Source organism: Sebastes fasciatus, chromosome 2 (assembly GCF_043250625.1).
Source record: "Sebastes fasciatus isolate fSebFas1 chromosome 2, fSebFas1.pri, whole genome shotgun sequence".
Lineage (NCBI taxonomy): Eukaryota > Metazoa > Chordata > Actinopteri > Perciformes > Sebastidae > Sebastes > Sebastes fasciatus.
This window is the reverse complement of record NC_133796.1, coordinates 26,983,721-27,008,975: the sequence shown is the minus strand read 5'-3', so window position 1 is coordinate 27,008,975 and position 25,255 is coordinate 26,983,721. Positions and strand designations below refer to the sequence as shown.

The window sequence follows — 25,255 nt, the reverse complement described above, 5'->3', positions numbered from 1 at the left end:
AGAGGAGAGGAGAAGAAGGGGTTGGAGAGTAGCGACAGGGAGAGGAAGACACAAGACAGACAGGAAGAATGGATCAAAACCACTTACGGAGGGTTAAAGAGGGGGAAAACAGGAAGGTGTTAGTCTTTAAACCATATCTACAGACTACGAGGACACCAGCAAAACAGGACATAGATGGAAGGAAGAACAGAGAGCAGGAGAGACTGGGAGACCAGGAGTGTATCCTAGTGCTCTTGTATTAGCATCTAATACAGGAGAGATGACATCATAACTCAACCAGGAGTTCACACTGACTTTAGACAGGGGCTAAACCAGTGGGGGTGAGGTGGGAACTGAATACTACCATATGTTGCAACTGCTCTGTGGTCAGACAGCGTGCATGCGTGCATGAGAGAAGGGAGGACATTATGCAAAATTAGTATTAGCATGCATTGCTTACCGTAAAAAGTTTTTTTGTCTTTTTTAAACCAACAGACAGAAACGACGATTTTGAGAAAACAATAAAGTAGCAGTTAGTAGCAGTAGTATTGATTAGTGCTGGCTAGAAAGGTAAATTAAAACTATGTCCCCATGATTATCCCTACAGTTTAGGAAGCAGTATGAAGATGCTCCATAAGGGGAAACTGAATATACAGAGGATCAAACAAACAGTGTTATATATGTGGTTTTTTTTTAGGCTCCAACACACCCTCAGTGGTGCCTGGTGTACTAACCGAACACTGCTGTTCCTGCGGTGGTGGGTCGTAGGCGTCGGCTGCTGAGTTGTTGATGTGTCCACAAACATGCTCTCTGGGTTCAAGTCCACTTCTGTGGGGCTCACCATGATCTTGGCTGCTGACAGCAAAGCCGTTTTCCCCTTGTTGTAGTTCTCCAGCACCTGTCACAAGCACAAAGGTGTACACAGACAGGTGACTCGACAGATAAAGGTACGATGAGAGCAAGAGAGCAGGGAGGATGTGCATTGAGAATAGACAAATAACTGCATTAAAAAGATATACAGATACAAAGGCTCAGATCTAACCCACTCTAATTTAAGTTAAAATGATATTACTGCTACACTAAACCAATAGACACTCAAACGATTTTGATTGCTTGCTTAGTTTTGCAGACCAAATTTATATTTTTCAATATTTTTTATGCTGTTCTCAAATAACTGGATGTGGAGGAATCTTAATTTACTGACACTGGATAGAAATAAAGTTAAACAAAAAAATCTTTAAAAAATGCCACATTCCTCTTCTATGTCAGCAGGTGGGATGAAAAAGACAGATGGTTTAGATAAATTATAGTTTGGGGATCTTAAAGAACAGTTTCCATCCATTTGACACTTGTGTTATTTATCCGGTACATGAATCTCGCAGAATAAATGCAAAATCACAAATGTCTAGTTACGAATTAGGATCACCCTTCTTTAGTAAGATTATAATGGTTTTCAATTACACTGTCCAAGTAACCACTACATCTATATTTAACTGCAAATATGATTACATTACTATTATTATAGTGTTAAAGAAGCCCAGTGTAGTGCAATCTAATGGTGAGCTTCCACCTACTCCAACTGACATTAAACACCCACAATGGAGTCATGATGCCTGAGCAAGAGCTATACAAGACTACAATATGATAAAGGAACAGTAAATCATTAGACAACTCAATATGTCAAAAACACACATGAAAACCCACAAAATCTGAACGGTGTTGTGTTAATAATAGTTAAAAATGTGAGGAGAACAAACACTAACGGCAAATCACATCAACACACGACTACATGCATTTGGTTAACTTTAATGAGTTAAAACACTTGGTGGAAGCATATTATGGAGTTAGAACAAGTGTAACAGAAAGAGGACATGAAAACACAGAAACAAACATACAGGTCATGTGATAATGTAACATAAAATGGCAAATGGAAATGAATGTAAACAATAGCTGTAAATGAAATCACAGGAACACAGGCTCAGTGAGTTAAAAAAAAATGGCATTAAAACAAAGATGTTTATAAAGTTATTATGCAGATGGTTATGGATCAAAAAAACATGACGGTGTTACATGGGTGAGTGTGACTGATGACACACGAGGACAACATCACTGTAAGTGATAAACTACAGCAAATATTTGGCACCAGCAATATCAAACATCATCTGCACATATAGGGCACAATAACAGAAAAACAAAGCATGAGACTGCAGGCTGAGTACCCAGAGAGAGAAACATATCCTGAAGAGTTTATACTTGGGAGATTTCCATTATGCAATAATGTACTGCAATCCCTTCAGCCATAGATTCATATGACATATATAAAATTACAAAAGCACATTTTGACCTAGCGCTATAAAATGCACGGTGGAGAACATTAAAATATTATTTCAGTATTCAGTCTTGTTAATGAAAGCCCTCCACTATATCCATGCCAGTAATAAAAGGAAATTAGAAATTTGCTCAGTGAGCAGCAATTTTACAGCAGAGCCGTGGAGACGAGCAGCGTACTCCATATTGACACATTCGTTCCCCCCCTTCTTACTCCATCTGCTGCTGATGAGTAATTGACAATTTCTTGAAGGGATTATGATTGAGGAAAGGCTAAATATGTGCTTTCAAAAAGGCATAAAAAAAGAAAAAGGGAAAAGAAGAGAAGAGCTGCAGCTACTGAAAAACCCGGCCAAGAAGGAAGAAAGAGCAGTTAATGTGGAAGAAATTAGGTTACCATGGAAACTTTGTGCTTACAAAGAAAACTTGTTAGCTTGAGGAACGGGGGTTAGCGAGTTCATGCCATGGCACTTGACCAAAATTTACCATTAGCTGTGAGAGGAATGGAAAGGGTTGATATGAGGAGAGCTGGATGATGAATCTCATTAACAAGAGGTGGGTTTGGACTCATCGTGCAGGGTTGTAAAAGGCTATTTCTGACTCTACGGTTTAAAAGGAACTACATATTCTTGCACCATCAAATACACCGTTAACCTGTGGTGAATTCCAGGGGCTACTCATTGTTGTTGTGGAGACACATTCCTTGCCTCGACTTGCTTTGTCAGCTGTTCACATTCTTTGAGTTTCATCTCCCCGTTTCCTACTTTTCCTGGAACGCCCACTGATGGCATCCGGAGGTCTTGCCTGGACTTGTGCCCCCCAGCCACCAGTTTTTATGTGCAAGAAGAAAGAGCAAAAAGGAAGTCTTAAAGGTAAAAGAGAACATTTTTCCAGTTGTTCTCAACTGTTATATCAGTTGAGCTGCTATGCATCAGTCTTTTGTGATTTCATTTAGTGGAGGAACTGGCAGGCTCTCTCCATCTATGGTCACTTTTTAAACATTAGTTCCAGTCTTTTAAGAAGGCCTTTTCTTTCAAGGACTGACACCAAACCCTGAGTTTTAACATCAGGAAAAATGTTTAAACCTCATGGGCATGACATCACGTCATCAGTCTGGCCATTTAGTCACAGTATTAATAGTAACACTGACAGTTTGGAAGTGTTTCACGATGAATGATTCCTTTAACAGATACCACTAGATTGATAAATGTGTTGTGCAAAGAGGCTAACGAAGGCCGACTCTAATACTGAGTGTCATAAAGTCTATACGAGAGTATCAGAAGGGCTGTTTGGCACTTGTAAACTGCACACATCATGGTTTTGCGAAGAGCTGTGTGATATTACTACCTTGAGGGGATCATTTTCTATCTGAGCACCGTTTGAGTCATCAGATAGGATTTTAGGAACAGGAGCAGCGATCTCATCTACGTGAGGGTGAGAGTCGGGTGGGTCTGATTGGGTTTGTGGAGGAATGCATGAATCATCTTGGACTGAGAGCGCTCCTGAGGGAGAGTTAGAAAGACTGTTAGAAAGTGTCGGGACAGACACCAAGCACGGCGCTGAGGCAGAAGTACAGTCTGACAGAGGAGGAGGAAGAAGAACAGACTCAGCATCTGAAAGAGAGGAAGAATCAAGGACAGTCAGAGGGACAGAGACAGCCTCAGTCTCTGTGAGCGGGGCTGTGAAACACAGGTCTTTGTTGGAGGAATCAGAGGGAGAAGGACTAGAGTTTAGTTCTGTTTGCGAGGTTATGAACACAGTGGTATCGCAGGTGGGTTGATTGACTTCCAGTTCCTCTGGTTCCAAGCTTTCCTGCTCAGACAGGGGACAAAATGGTTCCAGTACCTGCAGAAACACCAGAGGTATCATACTACAGACTAGGCACAGCAGACGTAAACACACACATCCCTGTGCTTCTATCTTTGTGAGGACACTTATTGACATAATGCATTACCTAGCCCCTCACTCAAAACTTAAAGCTTGGGTCGGTAACACTCGAGAAACTATAAAGAGTACGCTAGATTTTTTAAATTATCCAACCTAAAAACCGAGCACAGTGTTGCCAACTCTTTTCCAATGAAAGTAGCAGCAACAGCTCCAAAAGTCACTAAATCTAGAGAGAAAGTCGCCAAGTTGGCAATACTAACAGTCCGTCCATTCAGGCCTCCTTCCAAAGACACTCGCCCACAATTATCATTTTAAATATAAACAACGAACATGGCTAATGTTAGTACCATAGACTGTATATAAGAAGTGGACATAGTGGAAGATTGTGGAAGACTCTGGTGACGCGCAATGAGTGCACGGGCAGAGTGCACGCAGGTAGACACGCATGTAGCCCATCCAATCATTACATTCGGGCCGAATAAAATGATTGGAAGGTTTTATTACAGCGACAGCCACAGATACCAGATTTATTTATTTTTTGTCAGAGCATTTGATTTATTGATTGCTGTCGAGATGTGATGAGAATTTCAACAAATATAACAAAATGTGTCTAAAATACATTACCCACGCTAGCTTTAACCATCATAACTAAATGCCCAACCCCAACCCAAATCTAATTCTAACCTGAACCTTCAAACCAAGTCGGATCCCTCAAATATGCCTTTGAAGAAGTGAGGTCCGGCCAAAATGTCCTAACTTCCAAAAAATGTCCTCACTCTGAATGTCTAAAACTCAAACTGGTCCTCACAAAGATAGATGTACAAGTACACACACAATGAACTTATAAGCATCCATCCGGATACTGACACAAGGCCGAGCCACAAAAACAGATGCAAAACCAAGTAATAAAAACTCCTTGTACACAGAAAGGAACAAACGTACAACTTCCGCCACAAGAAAGTGCAATGCCCACAGTGGATCCGTCACATGCAAACATACACATTAATACCCTTTTATCAAAACAGATGTTCAATGCCCGTGAAGATTATTCTAACACCATAGAGAACACCTTAAAACCAGGAGTGAGCAGTTCCCATGCTTTGAGACTGGAAGAAAACAGAAGGTGTGGTAAATTAAAGGTTAATGACAGGTCACATGCATAAATTGACCACAGAGTCAGATTCAATCTTCCAAAACCCTCAAAAAGAGTTTTTAACTGAACACTTAAGGGGAATACCACTGAAAAGAGGATCACTGGAAACCTAACGTTTATCTTCTGTCTTTGTGGTTTTTAACAGTATGAGAAATAAATCCCTTCAATGTATTTGACAGTTGTCATTTTGATTGCCGTGATGTTCAATCATGAAATGGGTAGATTTAAAGGCCTGAGAGATGATAAATGCATCAACCATCTTCAAATGAGTTTTCTCTATCATAAATGACAGAAAGCTTTCCCTTCTATTATTGATAATAACTCTCTTTAAAAAAGCATATGCATAGCAGTATAACATTTTTAAGGGCATGTGGCTGGATAACCAGCAGATGTTTTTAGTTTCTATTTTAGGAGAAAGCATCAGGGAGAAGTTTTTATCAAACATACAAAGTGGATCCATATTAAATTTCTAAAATTAAAGAGGACCAATTATGCTTTTGTGCTTTTTCCCTTTCCTTTAGTGTGTTGTGTTTCTTTTGTCCATGTTAAAGTTCTGCAATGTTACAAAGTCCCAAAGGGAGTTAATCTCCCTCACAGAAACACTGCTCCTGATCTGCATGAAAGAAGTCCTGCTTTTACTTTCATAACCTGGTGATGTCACCAAGTAACATAATTGCAGAATACCTGCCTTGCGGCTAGTTTGGCACGCCCTCAAACAAAGCTAGTTAGAGCGGAGCTGGAGCAGAGTCCGAAAAGTTTGGTTCGGTTGACCAATCACAACAGACTGGGCCAGCTGACCAATCAGCTGACTGGGCTTTCGTTTTCAGACAGAGGGTGAAAAAAGGTGCTGCAGCACAGCCTGTATGACAAAAATAAAGTGTTTTTTGAACATTAAAGCATGTACACAAGTTCTAGTAGTAACCCAAAATACAGGTATGCACTTGAAAATGAGCATAATAGGTCTCCTTTAAAATCCATCTATGACTCCAAATGTTGGGATGGGTAGATTTTCTGTTTCTCACAATGCTCTAGTCGAACCTATTAGCCTCAGGAGCTACTAGCATTTACTGTCGGCACAACACAGAGTGAAACACATCAGCAATTATATTGTAAAATCTGTAACTTTGTAGAAGATTCATTAAAGAAGGGATTTAACAAAGATATTATATTACAGTTGAAACCAAAATTCACTTGGTGGTCTCTAGTTTTTAGTCAGAAGTGGTATCCCCCTTTATGAACAATGGTTAAAAATATTTGTGAATGCATTTGAATGTTTATAGTTAGTGACAATTCACCATCATCCAGTTCAATTATCCAGTGTTGGAAATCAGGAACAAGATTTAAAAGTTATTTCACCAGCATTTCAAACACCCCCCCACCGAATCCATCTGCATGCACACACAGATAAAAACAGACCTTGTTTAGGCCCTCCATCACCATGTGGGGCATGTGCTCATTAAGCATGGCGGGTGATATGATGACCTCATCGAAGGCCTTGTTGTCCCCCCACAGAGCGGAGTAGGTCGGCTCCTCTTGGCCACAGCTACAGGGGAAGAGAGAGAGAGAGAGTGTCAATCACGGTGAACGACAAAGTGGACACACATGTTGATTTAGCAACAGCCTGCCTCGGTATCCATGTGGGAGAAGCACAATCCAGGCTGTGACACCACCGAGTGGAACATTTTGTGACAGACTTTAGAAATGAGCTCATTTTAGAAACCAGAACAGACTCACAAGTCGGGGCAAAAAGCTCACTCGCTGCATATGGCAAACTACAAAATGACCCAGAGTACGGTAAGAAGAGGACGAAGAAGCTGACGAGGAGAGAAGAGGATTCCATTATCAGACATAAACACACGAGGACGACAGCTTGTTAGGATGACCTGGCCAAACCACTTCTGCCTCATGGTTTTGAACATGCTTGCAGATGGTGGTAAAAGATCTAATGGCCAGTAGCAGTGAACTACTACGGGCCTGAGATCCGACTGTTGTACCTCCATCCTCTGAGTTAACTGGATTCCAGTGGTGGTCTGCAATGCAACCATCAGCTACCTTTGATTGTGTTACAGAAGCCACAAACACTTCAACCCAACCAGATAGTGTTATCTAACTTGACAAGTGAATAAAGATAACACAATATTCTCTTTTCCAGATGTTTAACAACTGTTATTACCATCTCAACTCACAGATAACTCTGACATCCATCTGTTATTCATAAAATCACTGAAATGTATTCTGGCCTGGGATAACAGCCCATGATGATTGATACCAGTGTCTAACAAAATCAGTATCAAAATGACATTATCTCTAAACATTATAGATAAAGTATGTATATTTCCCCTTTGAACATATAAGATAAAACTTTATTGAAAACTTCCAGCGTTCCAGCAGCACAAAGACTAGACAAAGACTTTGGTGTACACCAGAACAATATGCACTATGATTAAGTAATGATACTTAAAGTTGTCTGTACTAATATAGCAAAATAGAAATATAATACAGTATGTGAAGTGGTAAGACAGTATAACATATTAACATAGTATAGTATGATATAGTACAGTACAGTATAGTATAAGGTATAAGACAAAGTATATGGTGACATGTTGTAGTAATAATAGTAATAATAATAATACATAATATAGTATAAATTAATAGTATAGTGCAGCAGTATAACAGAATATCAATCGTATGTATATAATATACATATAATATACTAATGTTCGGGGTGTCAATCGTCAAGTTGTCAAGTATTTAATACTCTTATCAACCTGGGAGTGGACAAATATCAGTGTTTTATGCATTTTATGTATATATTTATTATTGGAAATCAATTAAGAACACAAAACAATGACAAATACTGTACAGAAACCCTCACTGGTACTGCATTTAGCATATAAAATATAGGCTCAAATCATAACATGGCAAATTCAAGCCCAACAGCTGTGAGTGTGTCAGTGTGCTGACTTGACTATGATTATCATAAAGTGGGCATGTCTGTAAAGGGGAGACTCGTGGGTACCCATAGAACCCATTTTCATTCACATATCTTGAGGTCAGAGGTCAAGGGACCCCTCTGAAAATGGCCATGGCAGTTTTTCCTCGCCAAAATTTAGCATACGTTTGGAGTGTTATATAGCCTCCTTCGCGACTAGTATGACGTGGTTTCATATGATGCCAGTATCTTCACTCCAGCTTTAAAACTGAGGCTGCTACAGCCTTCAAAAGATCAAATCGATGCAGTATTATTGTGTTAACTTTGACAGCCCTAACTAATATATAATAATAACAGTATAGTATATTATGAAATAAATAGTAAGTATAGTATAATATATAAAGATATATCAAATGTAGCAAAGAATATAAATAAATCAGTCCAACAGAGAATCAATGAAGAGGGAGAGTGATGAGAGAGTCCCGACACAGAAACATGTATAAGAGACAGGAAGATAAAAAAATAAAAATAAAAATATAATATTAGACAGCACAGCAGCAGAGAGTGCAGACAGAAGAGTAATGGAGTGCCGGGTGACACACTGTAAACCCACACGTTCCCCAGTATGCAAGGTATACCTTTTCCCTCTGAGCTGCCTGTTCTTTTTTCGTCACAGGTGTGAAACAAATACAAGATTTGCTTCGAGTTAACAGTGTCCACGCATCAGTTATACAACCACTTCACCATTTGTGTGGTAAAAATGTATGTTTTGTACAAAGACAAGCTTTAAGGGGCCAACGCCACTCGACTGATGACTGATCTTACAAACAGGTAAAACAGTAACAGTGAAAATCAACATTTGGGGATTTAATTTGATAACAGCTTTCAAATCAATGTTCTCACCACGACTCTGGAGGATGGTTGTGCACCACGTGGATGATCCTGCCAGGAGGGTAGAGGGGGGTGGAGGCTGAAAGGGCAATGCTGAGGTCACTGGGATGGAGCCACAGGCGACTGCTGGGGGGCGCTGCCGGCTGAGACTGAGGATCATCGTCCTCGACTGGAAGCTCTGATTTCGGGATGCATTTGGTGCCTCCCGCAATGATCCTCCACTGTTGCAAAGAAAAATGCATTTTAGTTACGTAACATGACATCTGAATCTAAATATATCTTCTGCACATTGCATGTGTTTGTGCAGCAGTCAGGAGTTAACGCAGTGAAGCTTTAATTACAGCAGAGACACTGGGATCGCAGCGTTGGGAGAGGTTGTGTGGAAGCCTGCTGTTTGTTTTAATCAGCCACAGCAAAACTTACAGCAGAAGTGTGATGCTACTGGGTTTATGTAGTTGATTTAGATGGGTGAAAATACAAATGTGTTGGGACTCTAATAATCATTTAATCATTCATTTGTGTTTGTACAGCAGAGATGTGTTTTTTTGTCAAAAGCATTCACCCAAATTATTGCGAGGCAGGATATTCTTGGCAACACCAGCTGATCGCTTATCAGTTTCCTATATCTTTCTTTTTGATGTTTTCATAGTACAACGGGTCTACAAGTCTGACTGTCATCCTCTACAGTGTCAAGTCACCTTTGGCTTGTTACTTTTCTGCAAGACTTCCAGAAGGTGGCGTCGGAAACCCTCCAGTTGTGACAGGCCGAGCCTACGAGAGAGCAGCAGCAGATATGTCGAATGTGGTAATACTGCAGCAAAGTGAAGTTAACCACAGTATATACTGGATGTAGTAGAAGAGATACCTTGGCACCAGGTCTTTTCCTAATACCACAGATGTGACAAACTCTTTGGAGTACTCCATGGCATCCTCACTGGGTAAATAAAAGAAACAAACAGTTACATTATGTGAACAGGACATGTGGAGAGAGTTAAGGGTGTGACCGGAGATAAGTTGTCTGCTCACATTTCCAACTCACACTTCAAACATTTGCTTTAATCCAAAGTTCTTCATGTAATGGAATATGATGGACTGTTCTACATCCAGCAAAAAATGAATCTGGCCATATCCACAAGAAGGCCCACAAATTTGAGTGCATTTTTACTCTGGTTGATACAATACTGGAAATGATGGACAGAAAATAAGCAAGACAAGATTTAGGGCTGCCCCCTCTTAGTCGACTAACCGGTTGTTTTGGTCTTAGTCGATTGAGATTACTTTAGTCAATTAGTCGTTTTTATGCTTTTTTCATGCTGAATGAAATATTTACAAGAAACGTATGAGCACATCTCTGTTAAACACAAGATTTAAAGTGGTGCTTTTGTGTGATTCTTTGTGGAGAAGCTCAGTGAGTCATGAGTGTTAGTCGACTAACAATTTCTTTGGTTGAGGACAGCCCTAAAAAACGATCAAAACAAAATCAGAAACAACAGAAAAAAAGAAACCCTGCCTCTGCAGAAGAAGAAAAACCTCCCTTCCCATTTGCTAATGTGTCACACCATAAACAGGTGCAAACAACAGAAACTTCATTTCCACATCTGATTTGCATGTGAACGGATGACCAAAAACAAAACACAGAGTGTGATCTGACAGACTTTGATCGATGATGCCTGTAAAATGGGTTTAGGCAGTGCTGCTTTTTGAATGGGCACAAGAAAACCATTAAAAAAGCTTTTGCTTTGTGGGCAATGGCTCTTGATTGATCGGGCCAGAACGCGTCTACAACACAAGGGTAAACAGCACAGGGCAACTCCGGTGCACAGTAGTACAAACAAAGCATCTCACTTTTGCTTTTATGGTTTATAACTGTTGAAGACTGGAAAAAGGTTTCCTGGTTTGATGAATCGAGGCTGCAACTGTAGCTCTACTACTGCACAGTCAGCATCTGGTGACTTTGAAGGCCACAGCATCTGATTCAGATCATTTTCATTCTCAAATCATTCAGTGACACCTTTTGTCCTGTGTGGAAGCACCTGAATGTGTTGTTTTATTCACCCGCCTTGTATCTTCTGACCAAAGTCTGACAGATTAACTTCTCTTGACTTCAATAAAATACCAAAAGGTGCACTGTAGCATTTAGTTATCTCCTGGTACAGACTCTCTTCCTGCAGGATTTGCATAGCAAACACAGTTAACACTGCAGCCAGCTGTGTGGCAGGGTGTTAGATAGTCCTCAAGTGTAGACAGACAAAATGCTAATTAACTCTAAACCACTGGGCCAAAAATAAACTGTACTGTAAGAAGGAAAAAGGCAAACGAAAGCGCAAACCACAGCCTGCGAGTACAGTGCATGTCCAAAAGACTTTCGGGTCTCTTGTGATTTACAACACCCTGGTTTTTCATAAACATACGATCATACGAACCAATTCTGTGTGACGCATAAGGCTATATGTTTCAGACTAATGGAATGGGTAAAAAGAAAAAATCCCATTTGTGGTTGTTTCAAATAAATTAGTACATTTGGTCCAGTGCTTGAAATTAAGGATGTCCCGTTGTCCAGGGGACAATGAAAATAGCAGATACAGCGTCTGTGACAATTCTGGGACAGTAAATAAACTTATCATTTCATAACAAATGAAATTATTTTATGTACAACTAGCAGAAATTCCATAGTGGACCAGAATGAGTCAATGAAGAGATGCGAGTTAACTCGCATAGTTTAGAATAAATTGCTCATAATAAAACTATATTTATGAAGTAGACTGAAAAAAGGAACTTCAATTTGGGACATTGGTTGTTAAGTCTGAGACAGTTGAAAGTAGAATTGGGGACAGTTGCGAGACACTGAGGAAAGAAGTTAATTTTCGAGCCCCGATTTGATCTCTGTGGTCCTGCTCCGACCCGGGCGTATAGCAGGTCTGTCTCTGCTTGGCTTTGTTATTAAAAGATGTACACATATTTGTATAATAATTATAGCATTGCAATTCAGTTACCGCTGCTATGTATAACAGACCGTTGCTGTCGGACTCTGTAGGACCATTTTCATGTCAAATTATTAATTACTTAAGTCAGCAGCCGTGTAATGGGCAGGATGGTGTGCAGCAAGTGGGTCATTTTTTCTGGGGTAAACCCCTTCAGGGTAATTAAAGAGGTTTTTCGCCCTGTATGGGTTTATTTCGCAGCGGTGGCCAGCTCCCTATGCATTATCCCTTACATGCATATGTGTGCATGTGTGTATGTATATATATGTATTTTCTTTTTATTGTACTTTCTAGGAGGCATATAGTGCATTTGTGGTTTGTACTCGCTATGCTTACTTTGATATACTATAACTGTCTTGAGAACTGAGTACTGTCATCACTAAAACTAATTAAATAAATAAACACAATGTAAAAACAAAAACAAAATCAGTTACCATGAAATCATTTTGGGATGCCTTCTAGCTTCTAACTTCAAATCCATAAATTCAGCTTTTTAATGAAAAGTCATAAAACTGGACTACATTGGGGTGCACTGAGAGCCGAATGGTTAAGGTGCATAATACATAACCGAAACGTTCCCAGTTTGTTTCCAGGAGACCTTTGTTGCAGGTCGTACACCCCCTCTCAAAAATAGCACAAAAAAACCACATTGCTCACACTGTCGTGTTTAGTCTCCAGCGTACACACAGCTGGGACCCTTTCTGATGAACTGAAAAACAACTCAAAAATATTTATATTAGGTATGCTATCAATCTGAGGTTTAGCAGCGATGTGTACTGAACAACAGCTCCAGACCCAGGGCTTCAGTAAACATTGGTGACCAGGGTGTAACCTGTGTCAAACCGTGGTTATGTGTGGGATTTATAAACACAAACATGGGATTTATGCATGAAAGTGGCAAACAAGCTTTTAATGACTTCCTGCACAATGTACTCAAACAGAGTGACTGATCTTGACTCACCTAAAAAGGCCACCAGGTGGAGAGTAAGAGTAGCAGTGAAGTGTGGGGTACTGAGGTCTCAGCAGGAAGGAGAGGATAGCAGCGGTGCCTGCACCAAGAGAATGCCCGACTATCACCAGCCCATAGTGCATGGTGCCCTTGTTCTGGGAGAGACAGCCACAGTCATTACGCTCACAACAGCACACTTTTGTTACCACGGTGAAAATAATCACTTAAACAAATTGCCTCTCCTGCAATTTGCCGAACTGTTTGTATAGAGCAGGGTTAGGGTCAGTGTGCTGTTGCACAGCTTGCGTAGCCTTGAATAACAGTGGTGTTAATACAAATTCGGAGTGCAAATTACAGAAAAGGTTCATTATTGAGCCCGCCATTCTTTATAAGGTATACTGAGTCGTGTACCAAGTCTCTTCCAAAGGCTTGTGACAAGATCATTTCCTGCTCCAGTTTCTTCTTAATGTATTCTGCTGAGTAAACCATCCCCTGAGAGTAGAGAGAAAGAGAGAGGGATTCAGGGCAGGGGAGGAGGGCGAGGGAGACAGAAATATGGACAGGAAGCCTGCGTCATTAATCTCTTATTAAAATATCCATAGCTATTATTCTACAATTAACAACTGAAGTGACCTTTGGAGTCGTGTGGGATAATATGACTTGTTGAAAGTGCACAAAGGAGAACAGAGAAACGCAAAGATGGAAAACCTCATGGGAGACTGTAGAGAGGAGTATACTTCATGTATTTTAAAACAGTAATCTCTGACCTTGTGGCCCAGCCAGGTCCCGTGCTGCTCCTCTACAGGCAAACGCTCAGAGTCCCCCGTCAGATCAGTCAAGGCGTCCTGATACACACAAGACACATTAAAAAACATTCTACAAAAGACAGCATAAAGCAGAGAACACAAGTGGGTGAAGTGGATTTAGACAGAGAAAGGGAAAAGAACATTACTAATTAGAGTGCACAGATTAGACAAAGGGATTACCATTCACAATCTCCACTGCAAATTGGATTATCATTGGTTATACTGTATTAGCTGTACCTGAAGAGCTGTAGCAAGAGCTAAGAAAATAATCTACAAATCAGTCAACAGTTAAAACAATCATTTGTTGCAGCCCTAAAGAATGGTATGTTTATATAGACTCCATACGTCAGTCTTACTTTAATGCTCTTTTCGCCAAGCAAGGTTTTCCTTGGCTCAATATACTGTAAGGCTACAGTGGTACCTAATGTGTGGAGAATCACAGCCTGTGAAAAGGTGTTTCTTATCTTTGATAATGCATGTCAGAAGCTTGATATTTGCCCTGAAAGCATCGACAGCTTAACACTTACTAACTTAGATTTACATATTCAGAAACACCTTTAAATGCTTCTATGATCTTTGTGCTCTATTTGAAACGTGTACAGTAGCTACAGGTTTCAACTGGTTGGGAGCAAAGCATCAGAGATTGACGGGATGAGCGGGTATTTTCCTCTCAAAAGACATTTTGCCTTTCTTACAGTGGTGGAAAGTAACTAATTACATCAACTCCAGTACTGCACTTTAGTATAAATTCAAGGTACTCATACTTAACTTGAGTACTTACATTTTATGCAACTTTATACTTCTACTCCACTATATCTCAGAGGCAAATATTGTACTTTTTACTCCACTACATTTGTTTGACAGCTTTATTTACTTTACAGATTACAGTTTTTCAATCCCTTCCTGTCCAGTGAAAACAAAAAGAATTGAATTTGAGTGTTTGTGATAAACTGAAGGATGAAGTGTTTCTTTATGTGTTGAGAAAAAGAAAATACTTCTTAAGCTAAATAAATTATTTAAACTCCTCTTGGATCAGCTGGAAAACGCATCGTCTGAAAACAGGGCTGTTTTTCTGAGCTCATGAAAAGATGAGTTTTTAGAGATGTGTGGTTCTCACAGGACAGCGACGCCACAAACATTAGATGATCTTATAAAATATGATGCATTGCTGTAGATTAAACTACCCAACAGTATATAAAGGAGTTACAATCAGCACAACCTTAAACATCTAAGGCAGTTAAATGCATTGCATTTTGCTGATAATACTTACATACGTTTACTTTAGTAAGGTTTTGAATGCAGGACTGGAGTATTTTTACAGTACTAGTACTAGTGTTAGTACTTTTACTGACGTAAAGGATCTGAATATTTCTTCCACTACTGCTATGTTATAAGGCCATGATGAATCTCTTAGCTGTTGGTTCAATTCAGGTCTTAAAACACTACAGGAATTCTCAAATACTCATGTAAAAAAACATTTATTTCTAGAATTGGACAGTCACGTTTCTGCTCTATGCGTGAAAGGTGTAGGAGTTTGAGAACGCTGCATTAAACTGTGAGAGCTTCACCTGCTCTGGAGGTGTTGGTGTTGTGAGGTACTGAAGGGATCATCAGGGAGCACTAATGTTTAGAGGGAGCTGAAGATATATTACTGTAAAAAACAAGACAAGAAAGCTGAAATTCACCTTTGGCGATAGGGTTCCTCTGATACTGATGACAACCTTCTTTTTCGCATGATCCACTGCCACAAAAAAAGGGGTCTCATAAACCTGTGTGGAAGATACAGAGCAGACAGTAAACGGTGGTGAGAAAGTGAAAGGCGACAAATACTTGTTAGTTCCTCTTCTATCCAGCAAACGGAGCACTTCTCTGTCGTCTAACAATTCTCCACTTGGCACCGCACACAAAAGTCATAGAAGTCACTCCATGGCAGAGATTTATAGATGGAAACTCAGCGCTAACCTCACCAAGAAGTGCTCTGCTTTAGAAATCATCATCATGTGCTAGTGTGAATGCTGCGGAAATTCCACATAAAAATAGAATTAGTTAATTGAATATCCGCTGAAATTGGGAAACTATTTCAACAACTATTTTTATTTCAATGGGAATACGAGTGCCCATTTGGATGTGAAAGTGATGGGTTAAATGAGTTAAACTGTGCTTCTGTAACTGAGGAAACACATTTTGTTTTGTGTGTTTTAACTTTGGCCACTACATTTTAAAAGTTTTTGGTAAATTATTGCATTCATATTTCAGCATTATTATTATTTGACAATCTGGGACTTCTTTTTGTTGTTGTGACCATCATGCCAATCAGTTCGAACAGCCAACTCACCGAATGAATTCCCTTAAAGGGAAACTATACCCATTTTCAAAATTCATACATGTTACTCCTATGGTTTAAGACAGACCAAAACATATTAGTAGACATGAACAACTCTCTCCCAAATCCCAAAACTAGAGTGCTAAAACTCAAACTTGTGATGTAATAGGGTATAAAGTGTGGAGCTGCTCCATAGACAATGAATAGGGAGAGATGTTAAAAATGACACTGAGAGCACCCAGGGGAATGTTCTGAGTATACTGTATGGGAACATTTTCTGTTTCACAACTGAAAACACTACAATAGAATAAATCTCATTTGGGTATAAAAAAGAAAACAAACATCCTGTGGGTCCACAAAATCAGTCTCCCATTCATTGTTTATGGAGCAGCTTCAGGATCTCCCTCCAAATCATCTCCACTGGAATGTAATTTGACAGGTGAACTGTTAAGTACTCAGTATAACTTTCTCAATGAAAAAAAAAATCCTGAGGCTATTCCTCATACTTCTCCACACAACCCGTCCTTTCCTTTTAGGACGTAAAGCCCAAACACCTCTCAGTGCTAAATGCTCATCAGCCAGCTGTCGGATTACTCACAGCATCGTGGCAGGAAGTGTAGACAATCTGAACCTGCTTGAGGTCCCTGTCCAGGAAGTGTCTCCGTATGGCCAGGACATTACAGCCACAACAATTGTCCTCCTCCACTGTCACAGACTGAGACAAGCGAGAGCCAGACACTGACGTACAGCTGGTGAGAGAGGGGAAGAAAACAAGAAAACAGGAGAACACATAAATACAAAAAAAACAAATAAATACAAGAGTAAACAGGTAAGATTACAGAGATATAATCTAGTATCCCAATGCAGGCGATGTGGAGAAGAGAATGTGATTAATTCCACATTCGGCGGGTGTCAGTGAGTGAGTCCAACTAGAGTGCTATTGTCTCTGTGGATTACCACTTGGCAAGTGTTGACGCATGTGAAATTTGATCCGTGTCGGAGAGGCTCGAGAGACACAGAAGCCAAATAGATCAAAACTGTGCAGGTGTATGTTTGAGTGCTTACGGGCAGGAGCTGGCGAGGCGGCACAGCCCACAGGCGGGCTTCCTCATTAGGTACATGGGCCAACCGTATGCAGCCAGGGCGAAGAGCATGTAATAACACACATCCTTGTACATGTTCATCTCGGTCTGGCAGAGGGAGAGTCAGACAGACGGACACAGACACGTTAGAACAAACAACTGAGGAATAAGAGTAATAATCACACATTCAGAAGTCCTGAGATATTCATATTCATATATACAAGTGCGCTCACACACAAAAACACACACTAACTGCATAGAAATACACTGCACACAACTGCAGAAAAACGGAGCAAATAGCCAAAGGACCCTGCGACACCTAGATCACTTTAATTTAGAGCTGCACGATTAATCAGTTAGTTGTCAAATATTAAATTAATCGGCAACTATTTTGATAATTGATTAATTGGTCTGAATCATTTTTTAAGAAAAACATTCCAGCATTTTCTGACATTTTGTAGACCAAACAACTAATCGATTAATTGACAGATTAATCGGCAATAAAAATAATTGTTAGATGCAGCCCTACATTAATAATTTTTATATCTACTTTTCTTTTAATAATAATAACGATTATGTCCTTGTGAAAAATCTGTCAGCTACAAGGAAGCCCTCTGTTAGTGTGTTGTTTGCCATCATTTACATAACTTTAAGCAAATGAAATTCTTTCAAAGAAAATAAACAAGTCACACGAGAGCCTTTAAGAATGGAGTTGTATTTTTAAGATCCAGTATTTCATTGTTTACCTGAATTCTAAACATTTTAACTTTCACAATTGCCCACTGTTTATGTGATATAAACACAACCTACACTTTGTTGTTAGTTTATCACACAGATAGAAACTCACCGAGTTCTTAAGGTCCAGGTATCGAGTGTTACGAGTGACAGGCATTCCAGATAAGAAGGCTAAAATGTCATTGTTGGCCTTAGGAAGAGAAAACAGAGTAGAACAGTTATTTTTCATTACAGCACAATGCCTACGCAAGCACAAAAATACAGACATTAATATATGTTTTTTTATAGACAGCGATACCTGGTCCAGGATAGAAGATCTCTTAGACCTCTGCCTCTGGCGGAGAAGTACAAGGCCAGCAATAATATCACTCGGCACAATGTCCAGGTCTCTGAAGAACTCTGCAAAAAGGCTGGCCACTTCTGAATACGCATCCTGGACAGGAGAGCAGCATATATCAGGACATGTTGGCAAAGTGCAGGAACAAAAAGAGGATTGAACTGCAAGAGGTTTCACTTCATCATGCAACCTATAAACTATCTGATCCTCTGCTTGTTGTACTCTGTTCAAGTGAATGATCGTTCATAGCAAATTAGGTAGCATAGCTTTCGCCAAAAGGTGAGGCAACTTTGGCCTTTCAAATTCACTAGCAATGTCACTTGTTGATTCCTGTAAATACATACTTTGACATAACCAAGTATGTATTCATGAATGTAATGTAGGGCTGTGTTTTGGCAAGAATCTGGCTATATGATACGTATCATGATACAGGGGTTACGACTCAATATATTGCAATATAATGAGATACTGTAAGCAAGGAGATATTTCATGATTTTTTTAAATCTAATTTTAGGAAAACTGAAATAAGGAGCACACCACACATAAAATCTGAGTAGAAAGTGATCACAGTCCCTGTAACATACAACATCATAGCACTACTTTTTGTGCAATCCGAGCAAAGGAATCAACATTTCCCTATATCGATAAAAAAATAAAAATAAAAGCGTTTGCAGGATTCTTTAGTACACTGTAAATGAAGTACATAACAACTCTTAGTGAAATATACTGTATATACTGTATATATATATTTTTTTTCACTATTGATTAAAATTGATAGTGTTTTTGACAATCAATACAGAATCACAAAAAACATAATATCGCAATACACAAGGGTATCGATATTTTCTTGCAACCCTAATGTAATGTAAGGCGGTATAGTATAACTGTCTGGATATTTTGAACGCTTCAAAGCACACTAACCTGAGGGTTTGTCCAGTCGATTTGTACCAACTCACTGAGCACAACATGTCTTCAATTTAGTCAGAGAGGTAAATACATTGGACTGTTGGCTAAAAGCTGATGCCAATGTTTCTGGGTTTTTCTTTTTACTTTCATGACTTCAGCTCTGCAGTCCTGTCTAGTGAATAACAGTTACTAGAATTTATATGACTGCAGTTGGCAGACAGCTTGTAAATTGATTTATCCTGAAATTAAATAATTTTACTTTCAGATTTTATATGAAATGCTTATTGTTTCCGGTAAGTAGCTGGGCAGTGAGCTCCTTTGTGTCATAGTCTTGACAGTTCCTCTTAGGGTTTATTTCAAACTCTGGCTCACTGGACATTGTAACTGACATATTTATGGCTTCATTCATTTCTGTGTTACTCTAACCACGGAGAGGAAGCGGATAAGTGTGTGTTATGACTCACTGATTGTGTATCCTGGGCTCTTGTGCAGCACATGAAGAACTTAAGTCTCCTGCTCCAGCTGCTGGCTTGGCCTTCCTCTAGCCTGTGTCTAATGGAGAGAAAAAGGGATGGGAATGCTGTCAAGACTGAATGTGCGTGACAAACAGGATGCCTGGTTGCTTTGGTTGAGTTTTGTGTAAAGGCAAAATAAGAGACAGAGAGAGAAATAGAGGAGCAAAAGCGCCTGTTTGTACCTGAGCGTGTACGTAGTGAGGTTGCGCTGACGCCGTCGAGTGGCTTTCAGTTTGACAAAAGTCCGACCCGTAGGATCGAAGGTGCACATGAGGGTAATGCAAACGCTGAATATCACTAGCCAGTTGCATGCAACGATTCCTGCAGAGAATATTAAAATATCATTCACATTCAAGCATAAAAAAAACACTTTGAACTTATATTACAGCAGATAAAATATCATATGATAACAACTGTGCGTTATATAAGAAAAGCATGAAATCTCTAACATAGTTAAAGCATACCATAAGATTTATTTTCAGATGTGGAGGGAAGTCAAATTTGACTTCTGAGGACCGTGAGAGAACTGGTGGCCATCTTTGATTTGACCTCTCGCGGTCCTCAGAGGTCAAATCTGACTTCCCACCACATCTGAAAATAAACCTTATGATATGCACTAACTATGTTAGAAATGTCATGCTTTTCTCATAAAATGCACAATTATTGTGGTTATCTGCTAACTATTAAAATGCCCATTCTCCTTTATTGCCACTTTCACTCACCCAAAGCCAGGTTTTTGGCAGTGACATCAGAGCACGGCTGGTAATACTGGACAAGCCAGGCAATTCCCACCACGGCATATACTAGCTCGACCAACAGAATAGCTGGAGAGAGAAAGAAAGAGAGAGGGAGTGAGGTGAATAATGATCAATATCTGTCCAATCAATACAAACAGTATCAGTACAAACTTAACTTGGAACCACAAGTAATCCCCCCCAACCACATCCTCCAATCCTCACAAGCATCAAGAGGTAATCCTGTTTAAAGAGAGCCCTCTGCGTGCCTCACCTAGCCGTATATAGATGACATACTGCACAGCTTCCCTAGGCTGTGTGTACAGGATGCTGCCTCTCATGCTCAACCACATGATGGCGCTCTCACAGATGAGGCAGCTGACCAGGATGCCCAGGTAGCCTCGGCCATGGTCCACCAGCGTCACAGAACAGGACTGGTCTGAGCCGTACGGGAGGCCGAACAGAACCACGGACAGAACCACCAACCTGAGTGTGAAAGCCAAGAGTAAGGAATATATATATATATATATATATATATATATATCTCCGTGCAGCAGAGATACACTGATATATTAAAAATGAAATGCAAAAAAAAAAAAAAATCAATACAGTGACTCACCAGATGCAGTGCAATAGAAAGAGGAAGAGGGCGGGCAGCACCAGGTCATCACTGCCAACTGACCAGCGCCGCCGAAACATCACCATGCCAGGCATCACTGCCCTGTGGGGAGACAGAAGGGAGAGGGACAACTTCAGGGACAATGGACATCTTTTGCAAACTGGCTTCTTTGTCTAAAAAGTGAAAAAAAAAAGCCTCAAATCTCTCTTATCAATTTTCCACAGGTATTTTTGAAAAGGTTTAACCCAATGTGCTACACAGTGCCTGAAATAGCACTTCTGATTTTTGTCCATATGAGTACCCTTACTTCTCATTGTGTAACTCCACGGAGCCGGAGATTTCTGACTGCTGCTGTAACTGTGCCGTTAGTAGCTAGCAGCAGTGCAAATGATTCAGAGGCTACTAGTTACTTGCGGCACCAACCAACACCAAGCCTCCCCCGCCAGGTGCTAACTACTGTGACACTTCGCACCATGGGCACAGTGCACCGGACTACTGCTGCACTACTGGGTGCATATTCTTCAACTATAGGTCTTTTATGACATTCATCTGCTTTTATCAGATTATGAAAGTCAAAAATAGTGACAACAAAGCACTGAAGGCCTGCATGTTTTTGTGGACAATTTGATTTATATAAAAAGTGTTTATTAACCAAACAGGCTACATTTATGTACAAACTGTGGAAATGCATGTTGTATGTAATGAAATGAATACAAAATTACATTTGAAGTGGGATATATATCACGATATGCATATAAATTAGGGCTGTCAAAGTTAACGCGATAATAAAGCGTTAACGCAAATTTGTTTCAACACCACTAATTTCTTTCATGCATTAACGCAACCTTGCAGTTTTTAGGTTGTAGTGGGCTCAGTTTTAAAGCTAGAGTGAAGATACTGATAACATATGCAACCAGAAAACCCAATGAATCCATTGGTACCAACATGTCATACTAGCTTGTCGGGAAGAAAAATTGTCATGGCTATTTTCAAAGGGGTCCCTTGACCTCTGACCTCAAGATATGTGAATGAAAATGGGTTCTATGGGTACCCATGAGTCTACCTGTGAGGGTTTCTGGACAATATTTGTCATTGTTTTGTGTACAATACATACACATACACATACATTTACATAAAGCAAGCATATTTGCCCACTCCCATGTTGATAAGAGTAATAAATACTTGACAAATCTCCCTTTAAGGTACATTTTGAACAGATAAAAAATGTGCGATTAATTTGCGATTAATCGTGATTAACTATGGACAATCATAGCGATTCAATATTTTAATTGATTGACAGCCCTAATATAAATATAAATATATCCAAGACACGTGCAATGATCATGTTATGCAACTGCTGAATTAGGGAACTGGCACCTATTTTGGTCCAATTCAGGCACTGGTCCTACAAACTGTACATCATGATCTCACACGATGAGCTGCAAACAACCAAAGAGGGAAAAAAGAAAAGGGCAAACCAATGATGAACGAACACAGATAACATTTATACTGGCATCATGAATGTCTCAACACGTCAGATCTTGCTCAAAGCTAGACATAATAAACAGGGCGGTGATTTAGTTTCTGTGTCTGAAACTCTCTACACTGAAACTGGCTGCAGGGATTATTGCGGAAATAAGAGTTGCACAGGAGAAGAGTGAAAGATAATGGGATGTGGAGAGGATGGGACTAAGTGGGTGAAGGGATGCAGAGAAAATGCACCACTTAATGAACAAAAAGAAAGAGAACCAGCTTTGATATATGGTGGTACCAGGCTGGGTATGGCCACGTGAAAAAGCCTCTTTCACATCACTCTGTCCATTCTCTGTGTTGGAAAAGCATTGTGAGTTTGTACTGAAGTTGCCTCTGGGCTAAACTGAAATGAACTGTAAAAGGCATGGCAGGCAGGGAGGAAATAGTGGGAGAGAAGGAGCCACAGAGAGGCTGATGCAGGCCTTCTGGTGCCGATACAGGCTGATACAGCCTTTATCGTACACGGCTCCTGCATATTTGCTGAAAGCTAAAGGACAGCTTGTCAAAAAAGTATGCCATCCATCATGCCAAAACTCTAAAACATAAAGCAGCACCAGTTAGTTTTAAGATTTTTTGTTGGTGACTATCCAGCACTCCTCTGCTTTTTAGTATTGTTTCAGAACATTTTTTCACATTTTTTAGTTATTAGGAAACTGGCAGCACCCTCCTCGTTTCACCCTGAAATACCACAGTCATCACAGTTAAAGTCTCACTTCTCACAATGTGCCTGCGTGAAACAGCACACAAGGGACAGTTGCATCATTCCCTAGTCAAAGGTAAATGTAGTATTATACAACATCTTTGTTTGAAATCGAAAAAATACCGCAGCAAAGATGCAGTGATCTGCATTTCCACAATGGGTGTAACTGCAGAGGCAATTTGGTGGGATCATATAATGAGCAAAAAGCAGGACTTGGAAGATCTGGGCTGCTTATTTAAATGGGTCAAAAAGAGAGAGTGATGTGCATTTAAGTGAACGTAGATTGGACCAAGATAGCTGAGTACTGGCACAACAAGTTGGTGCTGCAGCACCATTCTTCATTTGGCATCCCTTTGTTCACACTTCTGTTCCCTGACATTATGCATCTTGTTCCTTTTGTGTGTTTTGCACCGGTCTATTGATATTAACTGGAATGTATGGTGATGTTTTCTTTGCTTATGCATGTCAGGTAGTGACAAGACGACATTCTTGTCATTCCATTCCTAGACTATAAGTACTAGAGTATGGCTGTGACATGCTCTTTTATGCCTGGTTCACACTGCACGACTTTAGCTCTGATTTAACACTCCCCGACAGTTTATGGAGCTCCCAAACAAAAGCCCCAGATCAGAGGCAAATCGACGTGGGATCAGCGCTCACACACTGGCACTCAAGTGTTTTTGAAGTGTGAATGCAATCGCCAGAAGCATACAGAGTATACACGACGAGGCTGTAAAGGCGGACGAGTCGGCATGATGACGTTCAGTAGTCTCATTTAGCCACTTGTTAGCAACTTCCTTTTTTAAGACACGTAAAAGCTTCAAAATTCACATGTTGGATATTTACTGACGGATTTTACATCATAGAACAAAACGTTAAAATCTCTTAAAATTGTGTTAACCACAGACCTTATTTCAGGCATCTAACTAAAAAACCCATTAAAAAAAAACATTGACTTCCAGACGAGGGAACCGGATGTGCTAAAATGCTAACTCATTTCTGGGTTTTAGGACTCATTCCTGTAGCACTCTATAGGATCTTTGCTGTATGTGTTGCATTTGCAACATGGAGCAAAGTTGTTGTTGCACCTAGGGTGCCTAGGATGTTTGCATGAATAAACATAACACATAACACAGTGACTGATCTACATATGGGAAATAGTAAAGACGTGTGGAAACAGGCTATTATGTAAACACGTGCCAACAACAACAACATCAAGCATGACTATGTGTTTTTGTGACAAAACGTAGTTTGGAGACCTCATCGGGGATTCCTCCCGGTTAAAGATCTTGTAGTGTTTGACCCCCTGTCGCTGGTCATGTCTGTTTGCAGAACAGTAACTTGCTTTGAAAATAACACGTCCTTTAGCTTAGTGTTTCACAGTGTCTAATAATGATGATGGATGCACAGATGATAAGCGGTGTCTGAAAGAACTTGCTTTAAGAAAGATAACAAGTGTCCTCAGGCTCATTGACCTGCACTAACATGAGTAGTGATTTCAAATAGGGATGCACCGGTCCAACTTTTTCAGTCCAAATTCCGATACCTGGGCTTCGGGTGTCGGCCGATACCGAGTACCGATCCGATACCAGTCTTTAATTAATAAGCTACTGTATATGCCTCACTGTGTGGAAGTGACTGGGATAATTGTTTATGTGTAAGGCAACATCAGGCTTGACTTAAACATTGCTTTCCTAACTTTGTAAAACAAAATAAAACAAATAAATATATAGAAATAAACTGAATTGTTATTTAACGTTAAACTAATAAATCGTACACCGGCAACTGTATATAGTATATAAACATAGAAGTGAATTGAATAGACTGAGTCAGTATCGGCCTGATATCCAATATCAGTATTGGTG

The 25,255-nt window shown here is 40.0% G+C and overlaps 1 protein-coding gene across 1 annotated transcript in view; it reads right to left on the bottom strand.

Annotated features, from left to right (window-relative positions):
* The window catches only part of dagla (diacylglycerol lipase, alpha), a 47,132-nt gene that overhangs the window by 3,550 nt on the left and 18,327 nt on the right, over positions 1-25,255 (bottom strand). The window contains exons 2-19 of the mRNA XM_074616469.1: positions 21,158-21,259; positions 20,813-21,024; positions 20,527-20,628; positions 19,987-20,125; positions 19,754-19,841; positions 18,345-18,479; positions 18,159-18,236; positions 17,295-17,419; positions 16,828-16,978; positions 15,592-15,675; positions 13,868-13,945; positions 13,512-13,592; positions 13,113-13,255; positions 10,036-10,104; positions 9,869-9,941; positions 9,183-9,391; positions 6,764-6,890; positions 714-877 (exon numbers count right to left, since the gene is read on the bottom strand). Coding sequence (XP_074472570.1) covers positions 714-877; positions 6,764-6,890; positions 9,183-9,391; positions 9,869-9,941; positions 10,036-10,104; positions 13,113-13,255; positions 13,512-13,592; positions 13,868-13,945; positions 15,592-15,675; positions 16,828-16,978; positions 17,295-17,419; positions 18,159-18,236; positions 18,345-18,479; positions 19,754-19,841; positions 19,987-20,125; positions 20,527-20,628; positions 20,813-21,024; positions 21,158-21,252 — 2,153 coding nt within the window. The 5' untranslated portion in view covers positions 21,253-21,259. The remainder of the gene's footprint in view (positions 1-713; positions 878-6,763; positions 6,891-9,182; positions 9,392-9,868; positions 9,942-10,035; positions 10,105-13,112; positions 13,256-13,511; positions 13,593-13,867; positions 13,946-15,591; positions 15,676-16,827; positions 16,979-17,294; positions 17,420-18,158; positions 18,237-18,344; positions 18,480-19,753; positions 19,842-19,986; positions 20,126-20,526; positions 20,629-20,812; positions 21,025-21,157; positions 21,260-25,255) is intronic.